This window comes from Littorina saxatilis, linkage group LG11, assembly GCF_037325665.1.
Source record: "Littorina saxatilis isolate snail1 linkage group LG11, US_GU_Lsax_2.0, whole genome shotgun sequence".
Classification (NCBI taxonomy): domain Eukaryota; kingdom Metazoa; phylum Mollusca; class Gastropoda; order Littorinimorpha; family Littorinidae; genus Littorina; species Littorina saxatilis.
In genome coordinates, this window is record NC_090255.1 from 20,971,879 (window position 1) to 20,991,727 (window position 19,849).

Sequence of the window (19,849 nt, forward strand, 5' to 3'; positions counted from 1 at the left end):
CGTTTTCAACCACGAAGGTTATATCGCGACGAGGGAAAGGGGGAGATGGGAAAGGGGGGAGATGGGATAGAGCCACTTGTTAAGTGTTTCTTGTTCACAAAAGCACTAATAAAAAAATTGCTCCAGGGGCTTGCAACGTAGTACAATATATGACCTTACTGGGAGAATGCAAGTTTCCAGTACAAAGGACTAAACATTTCTTACATACTGCTTGACTAAAATCTTTACAAACATTGACGATATTCTATACAAGAACCACTTAACAAGGGTTAAAGGAGAAACAGAATCCGTTAGTCGCCTCATACGACATGCGGGGTGCAGAGAAATAAGGATGTGGAAAAGAAGACTTTTGGTAAGTGAAATAAAGGTGATGGATCCAGTCAGGTAGAAATAAGACAACAAGAAAAGAATTGGAAAACTGCAGGGAATAGTAGGGAGAGTTTTCTTGGAAGGAAATATAGGTGAAAGGACTGGTAAGGCAGAAATAAGACAAAAGAAAAGAAGAACCAGAACCGTTAGTCGCCTCTTACGACATGCTGGGTAGCATCGGGTAAATTCTTTCTAGTCCCAACCAATATGGGACTCCCCCTAACCCGCGGGGGGTAATCAGTAATTAAATTACATATCTTAACCCAACTCACATATATAGCAATTTACTTCAGTCTAGTGCTAGAACGCTGTTTCGCATCACCTTGGTAACAAGGGAGGCAACTCTAAAAGAAAAGAGCTACCTTGACACATAAACAGGACAAAGTCACGTGACTTCCTGACCTTGCCGCAGCGCTCCGTGGCTATGGACGTGTTTTGTTTCGCTTAGGCTTTTCAGCCTTTCGTCTGACTTTTCCTTGGGTCAGACTTCACCTTGGTTATCCTTGCACATCCCTCTTCTCTTACTTTGTGTTTGGGGTGAGCATTTTTGTCGTTGTTTGCTTGACTTAGGTTGGGTCTGCACTTAGAACAAAATTTTTACACGCTTTCGTCCGCCATGTCGGATAGCGGTAAGAAGAAAAGTTCTAAGCCTGCTAAGAAGCCTTCTCGTAAGTCGAAGGGCTCTTCTAGTCAAGCTGTTGTGAAGGTGTTAGACCCTTCATCCAAACAGTCTTTTGATGTTGAGATTGACATGCCTAAATCTCCCTCCATGCCGATTCTGCCTTAAGAATCTGTACCGGTTGCTTCCGGTTCTAGCTCTGTCAGTGATAAACAAGATGTTTCCGTTTTTCTCCTCTCTTTGAGCGCTCAGGTTTCCTCCCTTTCAGTTGAGCTTTCGTCAACTAGGGCAGAATTTTTGTCTTTGCCTCTGGGTGTCGGCGTTACGCGTTCCCTGGCCAGGGTGAGTGTCCCTCCCTCGGCTACAGTGACGTCGGCCGATGTGCATGCTGCATTCGATGGGGGCGACGGAGTCTCTCTTCTGCGTACTCAGGCCTCGGTTGGTGTTCGGCCTGACTATGTTCAAGGTATTTATCCTTCGTCAGTAGCTGGGTTCTCCGGCCAACGCGAAGGGCGTATCCTGGAGGAAGTAGCTCCACCCGATGGCCGGGCAAGGAGTGAAAGTTCCGATCCCCTGGCTACGCTGTTCCGCTCGTGCGGGAGGCTGGTACAGGGTAGGAGCCCAGATACGCGTTCGGTCTTGGATCGAACAGGGGATTTGCTACCGTCGGCAGCCTTCGCATTGTACGGGGCCGGATCGACACAGCATTCCCCGCTTCTGCCCGGGGGGCAGGAAGCAGTCCCTAGGGGGACACCGCTTGGGTATAAAATCCCTCGGGTGTCTTCCTTTCCGGTTGACGCTTCACCTGGCTATCACAGCCACGGCGGTAGTGTACTTCCGGGTTGTGCGGGACTATGATTCGGAGTTCGGTGCTTCCGCTCAAGACGAAGAAGATACCAACTTCCGGTGACTATTACAGCTCCCCATTACGGGTGTCTTCCGGTAAAGCTTCAGGACGGATGTGCAGGACTACGGTTCGGATTACGGTGCTTCTGATCAGGAAGAAGACACCAGTTTTTCGGCTACTATCCGAGTTTACCCATGCTTCGCATAGGCAGCGAAGTAGTTTTGCTGTACATTGAGGAAGGGGTGGTTGCTTCGGCAACTTGTCCGTACCACCACCTTCAGCTTTGGTTGACTTCCGCTCAGTTCGGGAGAAACGCGTTCCTTTTGGATCTGCGAATCTCCGTTGTCTCTTATATGGCCAAGTTTCTGAGCTCAACCTATGGCAAGTCAACTCACCGACTGACACAGTGCCGCTTTTGGCAGCTTACAGTACGGTGTCGGACTTAGTCAAACTGTGGTTTGCTCATGTGAAGCATCTCACTCCTCTCTCTCAGGGACCTGCCAGAGGTTCACTTCAACAGCCACTTTTATTACCTCATCGACACTTGCCCTACCGCATGCTGCTTTTCCGTGCACAACAGAACTGGTTACGCTTAGGGAAGACGGCTACAGTAGAACAGAGCTGTTCCTGATACTGAGCCTCTCTCTTGTCTCTGAGGGAATAAGCACATGATCTTTTCGAGTTATCATCTCTTTCGGAAACTTTGCAAAGATCTCTCTCACGCTCCATCTCCTCTGCTCTTGTCAACTTCGAGTTTCGTCGTGACGCGGGGTAGACGGATGTCATGACGCTGCTAGCCACTTTGGCTATAGTCTGCTGAGCAGCTGAGCCCAGCGCTTCTCTTTGCACATTCCGTGCACGCGCGCAGGGTCTTCTTTCTCTCTAGGTCTAGGATCCAAGTCACCTTTGAGTCACTTTAGTCTTCTCCTTTCACAGAAGGTTGCTTGCTTGGTCAGCCGTTCGCTTGGCTCAAGGTACAAGTAAGAGGCCGATCTACTTCGGCACTCTTTGCTTTTGTGTTCACCAGGGTAGTTTTTGCACGTCTACGCTACGTTGCATTCCTCCCCATCTTCTGGCAAGAAACTGGGAACTGCTTCAGCTTGCCACATTCTGCCTCAGATTAGGCAAGATAATGAAGCTAAGCAAGCACACACATAGGGTTAGACCCTCTGGCTTAGGCAGCGTTGCTGTATGTACGCCCATCTATGAAGCTGCATACCTCTTCTTTCCGCCTTCTCGGATGAAGCTGCTAAGGCCACTAATTTTTCGCCTAAGCGGCGAAAAACAGGTCAAGCTATTAAAGCAAACTCAGCTTTTACGGTTTACGGAATCGCTCGCTTTTTCATATGAGTCATAAGTTTTGGTTTTCCGACAGCTCGCCAGAACATATCCAACTTACTGGTGCACATTCTGACTCAAAAATCTTTAGGGTCACTGAGCCACTGTCCGTAACTTTTCAGACGGAACTTTTTCGGCGAGGCCTACCCCTTACGGTAGCGGCTCCTGTCAGCGACTTTCGCTGGGCAACACAACGGACTTGCATAAACTTCCATAGTTTCAGCTATTCGTTTTAAGAGCTTACGGAAAGAACTAAGGACACCATCATGTGGCGAACTTTAGTCTTGGCACAGAAGCTTTTCGCGTTGGTTTTGTTTTTTGTTCCCCATTCGCAAAAGATAGTGAACATTTATGTTTTTGCCAATAATAAATAAAATCACATTCCTTGTGGTTCAGTGATTTCGACTTCGGCATTACGCCCCTCAGGGCCTTTTTCTCCCGCGAGTTAACAAGCTACACTATCCGTCGCGATATAACCTTGAATGGTTGAAAACGACGTTAAACACCAAATAAAGAAAGAAAGCTACGCTATTTTTGTAGCCTTCACTGCGGTGGCCCCTGGATTTTTCTTCACTTTGCAATGTGTTAGGAGTTTTCTCCTACATCGCAGTATAGTACGCTTTTGTTCGCCCTGTTAAATTCTCAAGCCTTCTTGGCTAAGCCATCGAAGTGATGTCACAGTATGGTATAGGCTTCCGGCTTTACCGCGCCTACCCCTCTTTTCCTCTGAAAGTTGAATCACGGCACTCCGGTTCAGGGATTCAGCTTTGGATACTTTCTCAGGTCTTTCTGCACGCTTTTCTAAGCGGCAATTTAGGCTGAGCCAATTTCGCACAAAGGGCAGAGGGAGGGTACAACTTACCTTTCCCTCAGCGGTTACCCAAATTTAGGTTTCTAGCACTTGAAGTACTAGTTAAAGAAACCTTGGTTTTATAGAGGCTTTCTCTATCTCTAGGCCAGTTCTCTTGCCTTGAGGATATTTTCTCAAGGCTTCAGAACTAACGTTGGGGTCATCGGGAAAGTGCAAATTTAAAAGACGCTCACGCACCCCTCTCTCGGGACGGGGAGCGATAGGAGCATAGTTTGAGAGCGGATCAGGTTACTGATTAGTGATACCCTCACGTGTCTTTCCCAATTGCGGGCTGGGTTAACATAGAACTAGCAAGCAATCAGGTTTTCAATACTCCCGACATTTCACTCCTGATTTTGCAAAAGGGAAAATATACCCTCATCTTTGCAGCCTCGGCATAGTCTTTCTCGTTTTTCAGCAAAAGGCCGCAACACGGTCTCGTTCCGACCACCGAGGTTAAGCGGCATCGGTCTCCGTTACTACCGGGATGGGTGACCGTTTTGAATACGGGCCTGTCAGGCATTCTTTCTAACTTTCAAGCTGCGGCCTTACGGCTTCAGCTATCGTACTGCCGTTTACTCACACTTAAATTCAGCAGTACTTCGCTCCCGCGAGGGCTACATGTCCGGTTTACAGAAGTTCGCCCTCTTTATTTCGAGCCAGCGTGTAGGGACATGGGTATTTAGCTCTCACTGATACCACTCCCTTAGCCATTGAGGACAACGGTTGTCTTCTCTGGTGCTTGATTTCCTCTCAGAACTTCAGCCTTTTCTTTGAAAACACCAGTGACATTCTGTCACACTCTCGCAAACGGGTCCTTCCTCCTCACTCATTTGCCTTTTGAGATAAGGCTGAAAGGGAAAGAGGGGGGGGGGGGAGTGTTTTTTGTATCTTGGACAATTCTCCTTTGGGCTCCGTCCAGACTGTGCGAGATAGAACATGGGCCTACTTCTAGGCTTTATGTGAATTAGGCTATGCCTCTCCCTAATCTTGTCAGTGTGACTTGTTTAGCCCGCATTATAAGATGACATGTCTCTTTTCATATGCTAGATAGGGTTCAATACAAAAGATCACAGCAAGACAAGTCCGAGTCTTTTGGTATCGGAGTTTCTATGCTCCACAGATTTTGAACCGCTACATTCTGCTAGCCTTCATAAACATTACGTGCGAAACGTTCTCCCTTTTACTCCTAGCTGCAGCGCGCAGAGGTAGCGAGATTCACACACTCTTTGGCTTACAGGGAGATGTAGGTTTCAATAGAGGCTCTCTACCTCACTCTGTTTCCGGCCAGACTTCTTAGTCAGGCATCAGAAGCTAGGACAACCATCGGAGATGGTTTTATAGTTTTCCTCTTTATAGGATTCTCGCCATAGGCGACCCATTATTATGAATCTGACCAGTTATATCACTATGCTCCTTCCTGTCTTATACAAGGGGTTTAAGATCATAAGCTAAACTAAAATTATCGTCTTTGAACACAAGGGTAGATAGGGACATATATCTATGTTGGTGCTAAAATCGGTAGGATATTCTGAAGTCCTTGACTCAGCTAGCCTACTGGAGATCGTAGGAGCTCTCTATCAACCTTTACCTGCGTGACTTTTCCAGCGCGCGACAGTACGGTCCTAATGCGCTACCGGCAATGGTAGCAGCAGGGCAAATTATTGCCTAGCTCATAGATTGAGCATCCCACCGCCTTCATTAGCAATCTGCTATATGTGAGTTGGGTTAAGATATGTAATTTAATCGAACATTTTAGTATTAATTTTTCATTTGATTAATATACTTACCCAACTCACATAGTTAATTCCCTCCCACCTTCCCCGCTAGTGGGGTTGTTCTAAAAAAAAGAGGGAAGTTTTTCTGCGCCTTCGTGCGAATGATTAGAATATGGCGGCAAGGTCAGGAAGTCACGTGACTTTGTCCTGTTTATGGGTCAAGGTAGCTCTTTTTTTAGAGTTGCCTCCCTTGTTACCAAGGTGATGCGATACAGCGTTCTAGCACTAGACAGAAGTAAATTGCTATATGTGAGTTGGGTAAGTATATTAATCAAATGAAAATTTACTACTAAAATTTTCCATTTAATTTCTCTGATCTGTATTACAGTTTACTGTTGCTTGTTTTAATGATACAGGTAGAGAACTTTTGCTCAGAGGTGGAGCTACAGTTAACAAAAATCCCAAAACGCAAAGCACAGCGTTGGATGAGGAACACTAGAGAGTATGCTGTGTGGGCGGACAAGGAATTGGACATAAGGATGCTCCTGGCTCGGAGATACCTTGATGCAGTCTCCTATTTGCTGGTTGGTTACCACTGCACCGTAAAAATGCACACACTCTTTAACTCTGAATGCCCCTTACAGTACCCATTGTAAAAGTAATTAAAAGAAGTGTAAAAGTGAACTTTTCTGTTTGTTCAAGGAGTGTCAAGGCCAGAAATAACAAATAAACTGGGGTCTAACATGCTTATTTTCAAGATAACGACTGAAACTTAAGTATGGTGTATCACACTGTTCCACAAAACAACTACTTAAGAAATTTCAAAGATTCTTTTCTTAATATGTAAACATATCAACAATCAAATATTCAGACCTGAAGACGAGTGATAGGGGACCAATATATACTTAGCTGCACCCAAATTAAAGCATTAATTCCCGAGTCATTTCATTCTAACTTTCTATGCCAGTTAAAGCGGTTCACTTGACTATCTGGATCACCTTTAGGATTACAGGGATCACGTCACCGCCACTAAAATAAGGGTATACCCTCAAAATCGACCAAACAAAAGGAAACAATTACAAATCGGCGAAAAATCACAATAGGCAAAACTTTTCGACTTTTACATTCGAGAAGAAAGTAAAGTAAAGTATCTACCAAGAACATTTTGTTTTGTTTACCTTGCTTGCGTATTTCGTGTGCTATGCTATTCCAACTGATGCAGGTGTCGACCGCATGAGCGGTCATAAACGTGCGTTTTTGCGTCATCTTAGAGGGATATCATGACAACGATCGCTGTATTTCAACATGAATAGATGGATTGCTTTTAAACTTTCAGAATATGTTGCCACTATACTAGACGCACTTCGCGTAAAGTGTGGGATTGTCACAGTTATTTATTCAGATGTTACGTAATGTTCCGAAAAAGTTGTTAAACCCGTCATGGGATTGTTCCCTTGTGTCAACAAAATTCATTGTTGTGTTGTGGTTTACACATAACATATGTTGCCTGAGAGAAAAGGGTCACTTAGTGTTGTGCTCTTGAGAACATATTTGCATAATTCTGGCAGGGAGCAGCAGGCTCTGCAGAATGTAGTGTAAGCGCCTTGACCGATGCAAGCGACAGTTGATCTGACTGATTGCCCTCTACGAAGTATGATAGGACATCTGATTGACACCTAACCATATGAATAGGAGATTTGAGGCATTTAAGCGAACTTTGACCTATGTCCGACGCCTAATGACATCCATGCACCTTTTTTTTTAATGCAGCGATCGGTTTTGCTGACGCGACGTTATATGGAAATGTAGCATCGTCCATCAAGAATTCCTTCAATGGTTGTCAAAGGCACCAGATTCGCTCCGCTTATTTATCATTGAAAAATACTCTCATTTCTCTTTTCGTTTTTCTAACCAACATTAGTAGCTTTGGATAAACCGGTAATTGACCTTAGATTAAGCAACATTGTGTGAGTTTTTGACCGATTTACCTTCTTTTGTCTACTAAGGGTTTGAAAACCAAAGAGTCATCCGGACGGTTCAACCCCTCTGAGGCTCTTGTCAAATTCACTCAGTTCATCAAACTCCTAGCAGACGGGAGACAAGCCCTGCAGATGCCGGACCTTCACGCCTTTCTTTTCTGGATAGAGATCTTCACAACTCTTGGTTTATACCTAGTTGACAAGTGCTCAGGGTGAGAATGATATTTTGTTGATATTCATAAGACATTGGCTGTGTGGTAATTTACACAAGAAAGAAATCTTCCCTAAATCAACACTGAATCAACGACCAACACCTGAATGGGTTGCAAACGTTTGGATCTTTTTCTCTCTCGTTTTCTCTGTCTGTCTTTGTCTGTCTCAGTCTGTCTTTCTGTCTGTCTCTCTCTTTCTCTTTATTTCTGTATGTCTGTCTGTCTGCTCCGTGTCAAATTGACCACATGTACACATGTCGTGTCCCTTCCTCCCTGCCTCCTGGATTCCCTCCCATACTCTTCTCTTGTGAAACCTGCATGTCAGTCTGAACCACTGACCACTAGGAAAACATAAGTCACGCTGCATACACTTTCTTTTTTGTCTGCCTTGTCACTCTCTCTTTCTCGTTGTGACTCTCTCTCTCTCTCTCTCTCTCTCTCTTTCTCTCTTTCTCTCTCTCTCTCTCTCTCTCTCTCTCTCTCTCTCTCTTGTATAAAACTAGTCTTGTTGACTTGTATAAAACTAGTCTGGCATACTCAGGTCCATTTATGTGGAATGTTTTACCAGTTTCTCTCAGACAGCCACTTTCTGTTGCCAGTTTTAGAAGACATACTTTTTTGTATATGCTTTCATCGTCGTGTGGCACTTAATGTCGCGATCAGGTACTGCTGTTTAATAAGTACATGAAGATCTACTAATATAATCATTTCAGGTTGTTTTTTCTCTCTCTCTCTCTCTCTCTGTTTACGTTGTTCTCTTCATGGATTTTGCACATACATTATGATTATGTGTACAGTGTGTACGTGTGTGTGTGTGTGTGTGTGAGTGTGTGTGTGCGTGCGTGTGTGTATGTGTTTGTATGTGTGTGTTGTCTGTCTGTGCGTGTGTGCGTGTGTGTCTGTATGTGCATGTGTGTCTGTGTGCATGTGACCGTGTGTGTCGAAGTGTGTGTTTTAATGTATACCATTACCAATGACTATGTTGGCATGTATGCTATGAACATTTTTTTTTCTCTCTTTGTCTGATTTAATAACCATGTTTTTATGTTTTTGTTTTGCTTCTTCTTCTGCTTCAATATTATGCACTGCTTAGTTAATTCCCTCTTGGGCGAGGGCTGGATGAAAAAAGATCTTTGCTGTATCTACTCCATTACCCTCGAAAAATAAAGTTGGTTCGTTCGTTCGTTCGTTCGTTCATTCTCTCTCTCTGTTACTCTCTCTGTTGCACACACTCTCTCTCTCTTTCTGTCTCGTTGTAAATCTCTCATTCTCCTTCTTTCTTTTACTCTCTCTGTTACTCTCTCTCTCTCTCTTTCTCTCTCTCTCTAAGGAGATCTCCTCTTTGTGATTTGAAGGAAAAGACACATTTCAGCCCGATTTACCGTTGAGTTGAGGATGTAGAATTATTTTGATGTCAGCGCCAAAGTCACATCAACAGCAACATACCCGCAGAAGACAAACACACTGGAAAGTTAAATGTAGCCTTGAAGATGGCGTAAATTGTCACAAACAATTAAACCTGTTCCTCTTTCCGGTGTGCTCTCACGCTCACTGCTCCATCCACATCTGACATTCGTTCCGCTGCCAGACTTGTCGATTTTACAGACGCTCCAGGGAGGGATGCCGGGTCGTTGCGGTAGGCTACCCTCGGAAGATGACACTGCACTTCTGCTGAGTCGCTTCGACGGTGTTCAGTAGTACATATATGTGCAGAGCTCACTCTTTAGCTGGGCTGGCCTGGCAGCGTGACCCGGTCAATCTCACGCCCGGCAGTAGGACCGCTATAAATAACACACTTGCTCCACTGCTGTCTGCTAGTGCTGGCTGTTACAGCCAGAAAGTAGGGTAGTGTGTATTTTGACTAAACACACACAACTGACACGATCAAATAGACTCAGGCAACCCATGGCATAATAGGGGATACATTCAGCTTTAAAATGATACCAAGCATGACAAGGTCGAGAGTAGATGCAAAGAGTGTGTGGTGTATCAAAGAGACAGAATACAAACGGACGCATTCCTGTCCCAGCACAATCCCTTCCAATCTCCACTCCATTCACACCCCAATTTCTCAAGATGTCCAGTTCCCACAAGCAATGTTAGTAATGCAGTGTGAAGTACAGCATGCCTGCATGCAGAATCACTCACCATCAGTCTGGATACCGAGTCCTATTCGCGGGCAGGAAAGGGTTAATTACTCCACTGTGGGGGGGGCCGCGGGCCAGGCAAGATAGCTAACGGTACTATACTCCTGTTGCTTGTATAAACACTTAGAGAGAGAGGGTTCTCACATTCACTGTTTTTGTCCATAGAGCTCTGGTTATTCTATTAGTCAGTCACAGAGTCAGTTGCTGATAGTGAATTCTTTAAAACTGTATCACAGAAGCAGGCTGAGATCTTTTTCAGTACATAGTATTCAAACTTGATTCACAAAAAGACACTTCTCAAAGAAGGAAATAAAACACATTTCTGTTGTCTCTGAAGGAACATACACACTTCTACAAAATCAGAACCATGAAGAGACACCATAAATTAGGCCAGTTTATACAGGTTAATTTGCATTACTTTGGACTTAACACTGCTGTTCTAAGGAGGGGAGAGAAAATGGTTAACTTGTCCTTCATGAGCACTCTGATCTTGTCTTCATCATTGTTTATTCCCAGAACTCGGCCTGTGAAGGAATGTGTTTCCTCACCCCCCTGTTCTCCATGTAGTGCAAGTACAAATTTCGATCCACAGGCGCATACAATCCACACAGTGACTCGCAAATGTTGTTTGGGAATGACTGCATATGTTCTTTGGTAAATGGGTTCTGTAGTAGTGCAAGTAATCATGGATTGATATTTCTGCTTCATCAATGTCTGCTTCTGACACAGGTCGTGTGTGTGAAACTTGCTTGTGAAACTTGCTTGTGAACTTGGAATACTTAGTATTCAGACCTTCAAATTTGACTGCAACATCATCCACACCCATCTTTCAAGTCCCTTTGCCAGTCAGAAAATTAACACACACATGCACAAATCACAGTTTGTCCTAAAGAAACTTTTGTTTTTCCAAAGTTAAGTCCTACATATCACTGCTCATGACAGTTCAAAATACAGACCTACAATCAGGTACCACAAAACACAGTAGGAATAGTATGTTAAAACCCATGGAACAGCATCAAAACTGTCAACAACACATCTACCACTGTGAATAAAACTCAGAACCCTGCTCTCTTTCAACAATAAAAACTCCATTTAGAATACCGGTATCTAAAACCATTTTTGCTCTGGTTTCAATTCACTAACACAGTTAATCCTGAGAATCCACAAAGTTGCCAACACTTGTAATAGATCACTGAAAATTGTAAACATCCAGGGTTTTTAATAGGGGCCAAAGAAGGGCCAGCCTGCTGGTGCCAACAGCTGCCACTCGTCTGACTGACCCTTCCATGTGGGAGTGGAATGTCTGGCAGCAGGGGGTATCTGGTAGCGGCTGGCCAGCAGCTAAAGGGGAGGATTTTGCCTGGGCTGCACAGCAGTGTAGTGGGTCTGTCCCGAGCTAACGGACGCAGCCCACTACCTAGACTATGCCCCCTACTAACGACATTGACTGTTAAGTAGCGGAGCCACGTTGAAGACTGACAGCAGAAGTACTATTCAGGGAAGGATGGAACAGGAACAATGAGACCAAGGTCACCATCAGAGCTCCGGGCATGAAGGGCCACAAGAGCAAGGACAATTTATAATTTTGGATGATTAATGAGATGAGTGTCAGGACTAGAAAAAGGGTATACACTACAAAATGACTCCAGAAGGTGGCGTTCACACGAACAAAACTAACACCAATTTTCTAGTTCTGCATTGTTTATATATCATTAATTCATTCGTCCATCATATTGCTATTCATTCATACATTTTGGTAAGAAAACTATCTCAGGTTTTCTTCCTTGCACTGCGGCCTTGGTTCCAGTTTGTCCGCCAGCGATTCTTGTCAAGTATGGGGTGATGGGAAGAAAGGGAAATATGGGGTACAGGGATACAGGTGACCGGTTTCATAGAGGTCTGTTATTCATCTGGTTGGAGGGTTCTCCATCCAGATTCCTCTGTACCAGTCTCGCCACGGTGCATATCAACCAGTCATCTCTCGCGCTCATAGTCAGTGGTTCAGGAGACGTGTCTGGGATCTCGCACGGGGAACTCTGATAATTAATATACCATCCATAAGTCACACTTGAATAAACATAGTAAAGAAGTCTGTTCCCAATTCATTCACTCACACAGAGACACGGACATATGACAACAACAACATTGCAAAGCATACATTACACAACACATTTATATAATCTATTCCCACTTTGCAACTGTCATAAATAATATCTCTGTACACTCACCATTCTGACGAAACTATTTCCATCCACACGTTTACAACTCACTGCTTCCACACACACAGTATTCATTGGTTGCACGTGCTAACTTCAGTCGCACGAGATTTTCGTCTGTAACTCGACTGAACTTGATACAACTTATGGAAACAATTCTGGCCACGTAAATCCCCTCTCTCTCACCGCTGTGCCCGACATTACTCACGCACCACCTAACTTGTGGTTATTGTCTTTTATATCTGCCCTGTCACCGCTCAATACTCAGTTTACATCATTTATGCAACCAACGTATACATACCTTTTTCTGTACTTCACAGATAAAAGGGTGATTCTTCAGCACGGTAAATACACAGGCTATCCTTCCACCTTGTGTATTGCTTGTCTGTATCAAGAGCAAGCCTAGTCCTGTCCTAAGACCACTACCGGCTATTTTACATTATAGCCACGTCTGGCTATCCTTTAGCGGAACGACCTCTCTTGTCGTTCGCTCATCGAAGAATGCTCTCTCAGCTAGGCTCTGTCACGTCACATGACTTTTCCCGCGAAGCCGTGATTAGCCTGCTATCCATCCGCGCATGACACGCGACAATATAGTCCGTAACACATTTACAGATTCTTGACAATAAGGATGATTATAATGATGATTATAATGATGATGCTATGGATTTCCAATTTGGTTTGAGACTACGTGACAGGGCAGCACTCTACGCTTACTCAGTTACTGTCATAGTATATACTGGTGTCAACCAGGCCCGAGAAATTGCCGCACCTGCGGTGTTGGTCAGGTAAACAGAACCTGAGCTCCCTCAAAATCGCATTCGTTAAGTGAATGACACTCGGCTGTGTGATCCCAGCCTTCCCATAGGGACCATAGCACTTCCACTCTGGGTAGGAGCCGACCGTAGCCCGAAAAACCCACATGACTCTGATGGGATTCGAACCCACGACCTCCCGGCCCGCAGCCCGATGCGCTTACCACTGCGCTACAGGGGCCGGTTGTCCTGAATTCTTAAGGCAGAGTTCTTCTCGTCATAACAGTTTTGCTCACCATCTCGGATCTGCCCCTGATTTTACGTGGGATTGGAGCATTCTTCTATTTGCTCACACACCAAGAATGAACAGTCTGGGTGCTCCAAGTGGATGTATCGAAGCGGAGGGATGGTTTGATCTCAAGCATTGGCTTCAGAGCTCGTTATTCACTTTGATAAATGATTGCTTTTAGAGCAGCATCGCGCGTTTGCCTCAGTGTTAAGGGGCACAACTCTTCCGCAACCCATACAAATAACAAATAACCAAAGGGAAGTAATCGCTCTTTATGCATACGACATGTGTTATGGGGTAAGCGAGAGTTGTACGGAACCTTTCTCCTGGCACCTGAGCAAAATACAACTCTCGCTTACTCTATTACACATGTCGTATGCATAAAGAGCGATTACTTCCCTTTGGTTATTTGATATCTTAATGTGACAGGGGAGGCTACCGCTCCTTTCACAGCAGATTCTGCACCCGAGTTGTTGGCCTTTAAGTCAACACCGGTGGATTGTGGAATTATGGTTGTGATGGGGTCTGGTGGTTTCCGATTGTCTGTATGTTCATGGAAACCTTCGGGTTTGCATAACAGTTTTTATGGGGCTAAGGAATTAGCCCTAACATTTTCAATCCTGTTTGATTGCACTTCGCCTCCCGAGGTGATCGTAGTGTTACGGCACTCGGTTACATTAACAACGGTCTGCCTCATTTCGTTTAATATTCATACTAATAACAACTAAAGTTATTTTCGAACAGGTCCCACACAGTCAATGCACTGCCAGCGTGTTACTTCCATAATCTTCACATGCTGAACCTGGTGGAGCCGGGAGGACAGGACACTCTGCAAGCAAGCATGGAAAACCACAATCCCAGAGACTCTAACGACAAAGCAAGTCGCAAGTTCGTGTTGGGCCGCATACGGGTGAGTCGTGTGTAGTATTATGACTGGGTGACCGAGTAGATCCCATTGCTTGTCGTCTGCGGTGAGGTACTGAGGTATACATGCCGTAACCGTTCAGTGCTCATCTGGCACCTCATGTTTTTATAGAGCTGCTTGTGATAGGGTGTGGCTGATGCTTTCAAGACAAATGCCAGTACAGAGTGACGCCAACAAAAGATTTATCAATCATCTAAATCAGAGATATTTTATGTGTGAATTATGTACCCCTTTGAGAAGAAGATGTATATATGACATGTTAGTATAGCTGATAAGTAATGTGTGTGTGTTTTTCGCAGTATCTCACACGGGTCTTGTGCGGGGTCCATCAAGGGGACTTCAGTCTTCTGGGCTATTTGTCGAAGCTGGACAAAAAAGACCCATCTCATTTTCTTCTGTTGGAGCGTGCGCTGGTTGTCAGTCTTGTGCTGCTGCTCAACTGCCGCCTGGAAGGTGTTTCTGAAGAACACCTGGTTCCCATCCTTCGGACAGTCAAAGGAGTGTGTGAAAATGTGCGTGTCTTTGTTGATCGGGACATATATTACTTAAAAGCAGGCCGTAAGAAAGCTATAAATTGAGCAATGTGTGCAGTTATGAGAACCCACACCTTTGAGGCACACTTACACACATAGACATACACACACACAAACACAAATATGCGCGCACACACACACACACACTAACACCAACACTAACACACACATCGATGTAGTGGAAGTAATATCTTTTAAACTTTACAATAAACCCTCAATCGTCATACCCAGGTCAAAGTTCAGACCAACAAATGAAAGCAAATATAGTTTTCTCAGTTTTTGTTTGTTTGTGGGTTTCTTTTTTCCTTGTAACTGAATCTTTGAATCTTGTCTGGCTTATACTCTCTGCTGCCCCGCATGTGTGACGTTGAGGGAGGATGCGTAGGGGGGTATAATTATGAGAGGGGTTCACTAGTCCGAGGGTCCACTAGTCCGAGGGTTCACACTAGTCCGAGGGTTCACACTAGTCCGAGGGTTCACTAGTCCGAGGGTCCACTAGTCCGAGGGTTCACTAGTCCGAGGGCTAGTCCGAGGGTTCACTATAGACGCTTGAACAAAGGATATTCAATTTGATTTGTTTTTATTTTGTGTGTGTATGTGTGCGTGTGCATGCGTGCGTGTGTTTTTCACTGCTGTGGGAACCAAATCGAAGAATATTCTCATAAAAACACTGAGTTGTTTTCATTCAAAAAGATAATGTGGTGTTTTATATTTTGACTGAAGAAATCTTAGACTATTTCCCCCAAGAAACTTAGTTATTTATATTTTGACTAAAGAAAGGATATTAAATTTATCAGGATACCGCCCCGACTGGACAATTACGTGATCGAACTGCCTACAGTTTTTAGTCATATTATATAGCACCTCGGGTTTCCTTTTGCCCGTGAGGGTCAATTAGTTATCCCACCGACCTGAATTATGGAGAGGATCGAGCCTGGGTTGTACTACAGCCTCACACATAATTTCATTGAAATCGGTTCTCAAACATCGGATATCTATTTGCGGACAGACAGACACACACACACACAGTCACAGTGAAACCTATATACCGCCTTTTAAGGGGCGGTATAATAACTGTAAAATCAAGCGTCTATAGTAAACCCTCGGACTAGTGGGACGAACTGGAAAATCAAGCGTCTATAGTAAACCCTCGGACTAGTGAACCCTCGGACTAGTGAACCCTCGGACTAGTGAACCCTCGGACTAGTGGGACGTTCCCATAATGATATCCTGATATATTTTCTTGTATTTCTAGGACACTGAGCTTGTGTGATGTATCCCATGGGGAGTTCACTTACTATATAGGCATTAGACTTTCCTTTTGCATTGCTATTCCCATTGTTTGTGATATTCCCATTGGTTTTTGTATGATCCCAAAACAGACACAAGGTATGCCAGACCGTTTGAAATCTCTTGCTGACAGCTTAAGAGATGCTCAGGACTACAGTCACGTCTTCAAAGCGCTTGAAAGTACACTCAAGGGCATGGGTGAACAACTGCAGTTTTACCGCTGGCACTGGAAGGAAAGAGGATGTATGCCGCAAGTGGAACGAAAGCCAAATATCCCACAAGGGCCGCTGCCATCTCTGGAAATGGTTCTGAAGAAAGAAACAGGAGAGGGGCATGGACCTGAGACCTCAGAACCCATACAAGATGGATTGAATCAACAAGCTCAGAACGAAGACGTCCAGGAAGAAGATGAGGTTGGTATTTATAGTGTTTCTCTGAAGGATCAGCAAGAATATGCAAAGCAGCAGCATCTTCAGTTGCATCAGTGTCTTTTTCTAGAAGCGCGGTTCGCTTTTAGCTTGTGTGTGTAGTAACTGCAAATCAGCACCGATCACGAATTGTTCATGGTCTTCCTGGATACTATTTTTTTACGTTTATCTGCAAAAGTTTGCCACCCGAAGAAAGGGATTTTGATTTGCGGAATGTTATTTTTCATCTCGGAAGGGGAGGAGAAAGGAAGAGGGGGTATCTTATTACCTACCTGTTGTAACTCATCAATATGTTCTCAGTGGTGTTCAAGATTTGCTGTATTCAACTATAAAACCAGACATACATTGTCCAGTGGAGACAATTTTCAAACTTATAATTATTGTTTTGTTTTGATGATGTCTGGGATCCCATGTCGTTATGATATATTATGTGGAACCTGCACATATTTGGAACTTTTCCGTCTTTTCAGGAAATGGTCAGTGCAGAAGACAGAGCAAACCTGAAGCAACGACTGCTGGACAGTCGGCGTGTCGCCAATGCCTTTTCTTGCTGGAAGGAGTTTGTGAAAAGGAATAGGGAAAAGAAGATTTCAGGAGATCGAGACTTGGACATCATGACTCTTTTCCCTCTAAACCCTATCACAGAAACCACCTGCGGCATCTGTGGAGAGAGTTACGAACAAGCTTCAGTTGATGAGATGGAGATACAAACAGAGGATGTTTTGGAGGATGAAGGCATGATTCCACCTGTTTCCAAAGCAAAACGTCTCACTCAAAGACAGGAACATGAAAATTCGTGGGAACATCTACAACACTACTCTGAATACCAAGAGTTTCGTGAAGTATGCCAGAAACGAATCGCAAGACCACTGCATGACGCGGGTCACTTCTTCTCAAACATCCAGGTTAGTTTTAGTCCCAGCCTAGACCATACATTATCAAGATCTTGCCATATTCTTTCAGGGTGGTAGATCGAAAAAAACAGGTGACTGTCATTGTTAAAGTTGTAAAGGCAATAATACAGCTTTATCTGCATGCTCGTAGTGAGCTTGACATAGTATTTGTATAAAACAATGGCGGTATGAATGATTTAGTCCTTTTGTAGCTAGTTTAACTATTTCTAATCTAGTCCAGTCAAATGCCAAGAGGCATAGCCAATAAGGCTTGTGCATGAAAACGTTAATCCATCAACCAATTTCATCCCTTTTATAATGAGAAGATGCGTGGTAGTCTGTATAGACGTTGGTTTGGCTGTATATTCCTGAGCATTATATCTTCGCGTTACCAAAACATCTCTATCAACCTTGTCCACCCATCGTGTCTGTTTCATTTCTTCTTCTTCTGGCTGCCACTTTTTTAAATGCTCATGCAAGAAAATACCGACTGCTGAGTTCTACATTATCTGACAAATAAAGATTATTATCCGTTATTTGCAATGTTTTACGTTTTACAATGTTGACGAAAATATGACAGTTCGAGACGGTCATTGTTCTAGCACTAGTGGTCGACCTGAATAATGACGGTTAAGATCTGTTTCAAATGTCATACTTTAGTCAAATGCGGCAATCCATTTTAGTTATAATTCTTCTTATGTTTTTCATGTCTAAGCGCGCACACTTTTAAATAAAATCTCGGCCAACCACCTCAACATGAGTTTTAGTCAGGCTCTGACATTACATTGTTCTAAGAAGGTAAATCCAATATTTAATCATACATTGCATGTTACAGATTGAAAAAAAAGCTGCACTGTACAAAGATCATCCTCGCGAATTTCACAGCTATGAGAAATACAAGAAAGTTAGGCAGGCAGTTCAACACACAATTGCCAATCAAAACTGGGGGGAACAAGAAAGCCTCTGTCAACAAGTTGCAGAACTTCAGGACATACTCACTGACGAAGTGAAGACTATATTCCACAACATATTCAACGACAACGAGGTTAGTTGCTGTTCACATCACCCAGCCTGTCTTTTTTATGATTGTGTTTTTGGTGTTAATATGGTTCTGTGTGTGCGTTCGCTCACATGCTCGTGAGCATGTATTCTATTTGTTTGTTTTGTTTTGTGTTGCATGTGATCCCCGTTTCCGTGGCTATCAAAAAGTGTGCTAGTATTTATATTTCTCGTTACTTGAAATTACCGTCAACATTTTAATTTAGTCAAGTCAGTCCTTATTCATCCAAAATTATATGTAAACTCTCTAAGATGTTGTCAATAAGATGCTCTGAAATGTTGTCAATAAAATGTGATACCGAGTATGAGTAAAGATAGCACTGTATTGAAAATAAGGACTTTTTCACTTCTGACATTTAAATCATATTTACTTTTTTTCCACAACAGGGCAACAGACTGGATCACGAGACTTCATACTCCCTGAAAAATGTGGCCGATTTTCTTCGCTAGGAGCGGATTCTTACGTCCGAAGATACACGTGTCAAGTACAGTTATTATACAGGGCACTAACTGTTCCCTGTTGAAATATCCTCATCCGACCTGATGGCGTTAAAGACGCAAGAAAAACATGCTCAATATAATCATAATATAATCACGTCCGCCAAAAACACAAGCAGATTTGCTTTTCCTGAATGTGATTTTTTATACCACATTTTGTGCAGAATTGGTCTGAATTTCTCTGCCTGATTATATATTTTTTAAGATCTTATACAAATGTACTTTGTGTAGATACATGTTTGGCACTGGAGATGTGTTTGTTTTTTATCATGCAACAATGCAGTTGTTCATCTGTGCTATATCACTTGCAATCTTGCAAGTACATTGTTTTCTTGATATCCTTTGGTGATGGAGGCAGCCATTTTAAGCATCATCACATAGTGCCTCAAGGTTTAACTGCTGTTTGTAACACCATAGAACACTAACGTACATGTGTTCCCTTATGTTTTTTCTTTTAATGATTGTGTCTGTGTATTTTGTCGTTCTAGTTTGATTATGTTATCAATAACTTGCTTTCCAATTGTGTTCCAATTGTGTTGTTGTTACAGGTTTGCGTTTGTGTATTTTGACAGTTTTTCAAGTTTAGTGTTCAACATTTGCTTTTGTTCATTGTTCTTTGATGCCCAAATGTTTCTCATATATCCAATGCCCGACCGTTCGATCTGTCCTGCAGAACTCATGGCAAATGTAAATGAACTTAGACATACTTCATATCTCTCAATGTACGAGGCAGCACATGGAAGAGGCAACACCTTCTTTAGCCCTTACATGACGACTTGTTTTTTATATTGACAAGTATTTGAGTAACTTATCAAATATGTAATAAAATATATCATTTTAATTACCCGTAATCATGACAGCGTCTTCGTGAGTAACTCAAACAT

The 19,849-nt window shown here is 43.4% G+C and overlaps 1 protein-coding gene and 1 non-coding gene across 2 annotated transcripts; one reads left to right on the forward strand and one right to left on the reverse strand.

Annotated features, from left to right (window-relative positions):
• The first annotated feature begins 5,913 nt into the window (after positions 1-5,913).
• LOC138979506 (uncharacterized) lies at positions 5,914-18,917 on the forward strand. Its single transcript, XM_070352216.1, has 7 exons — positions 5,914-5,937; positions 6,158-6,325; positions 7,748-7,932; positions 14,084-14,249; positions 16,180-16,500; positions 16,986-17,420; positions 18,855-18,917. The coding sequence occupies exons 1-7, from the start codon at positions 5,914-5,916 to the stop codon at positions 18,915-18,917; spliced, it is 1,362 nt and encodes a 453-aa protein (XP_070208317.1).
• On the reverse strand, positions 13,219-13,292 carry Trnar-gcg (transfer RNA arginine (anticodon GCG)). The gene has a single exon. It is a non-coding gene; the product is annotated as a tRNA-Arg (tRNA).
• Positions 18,918-19,849: the final 932 nt, after the last annotated feature.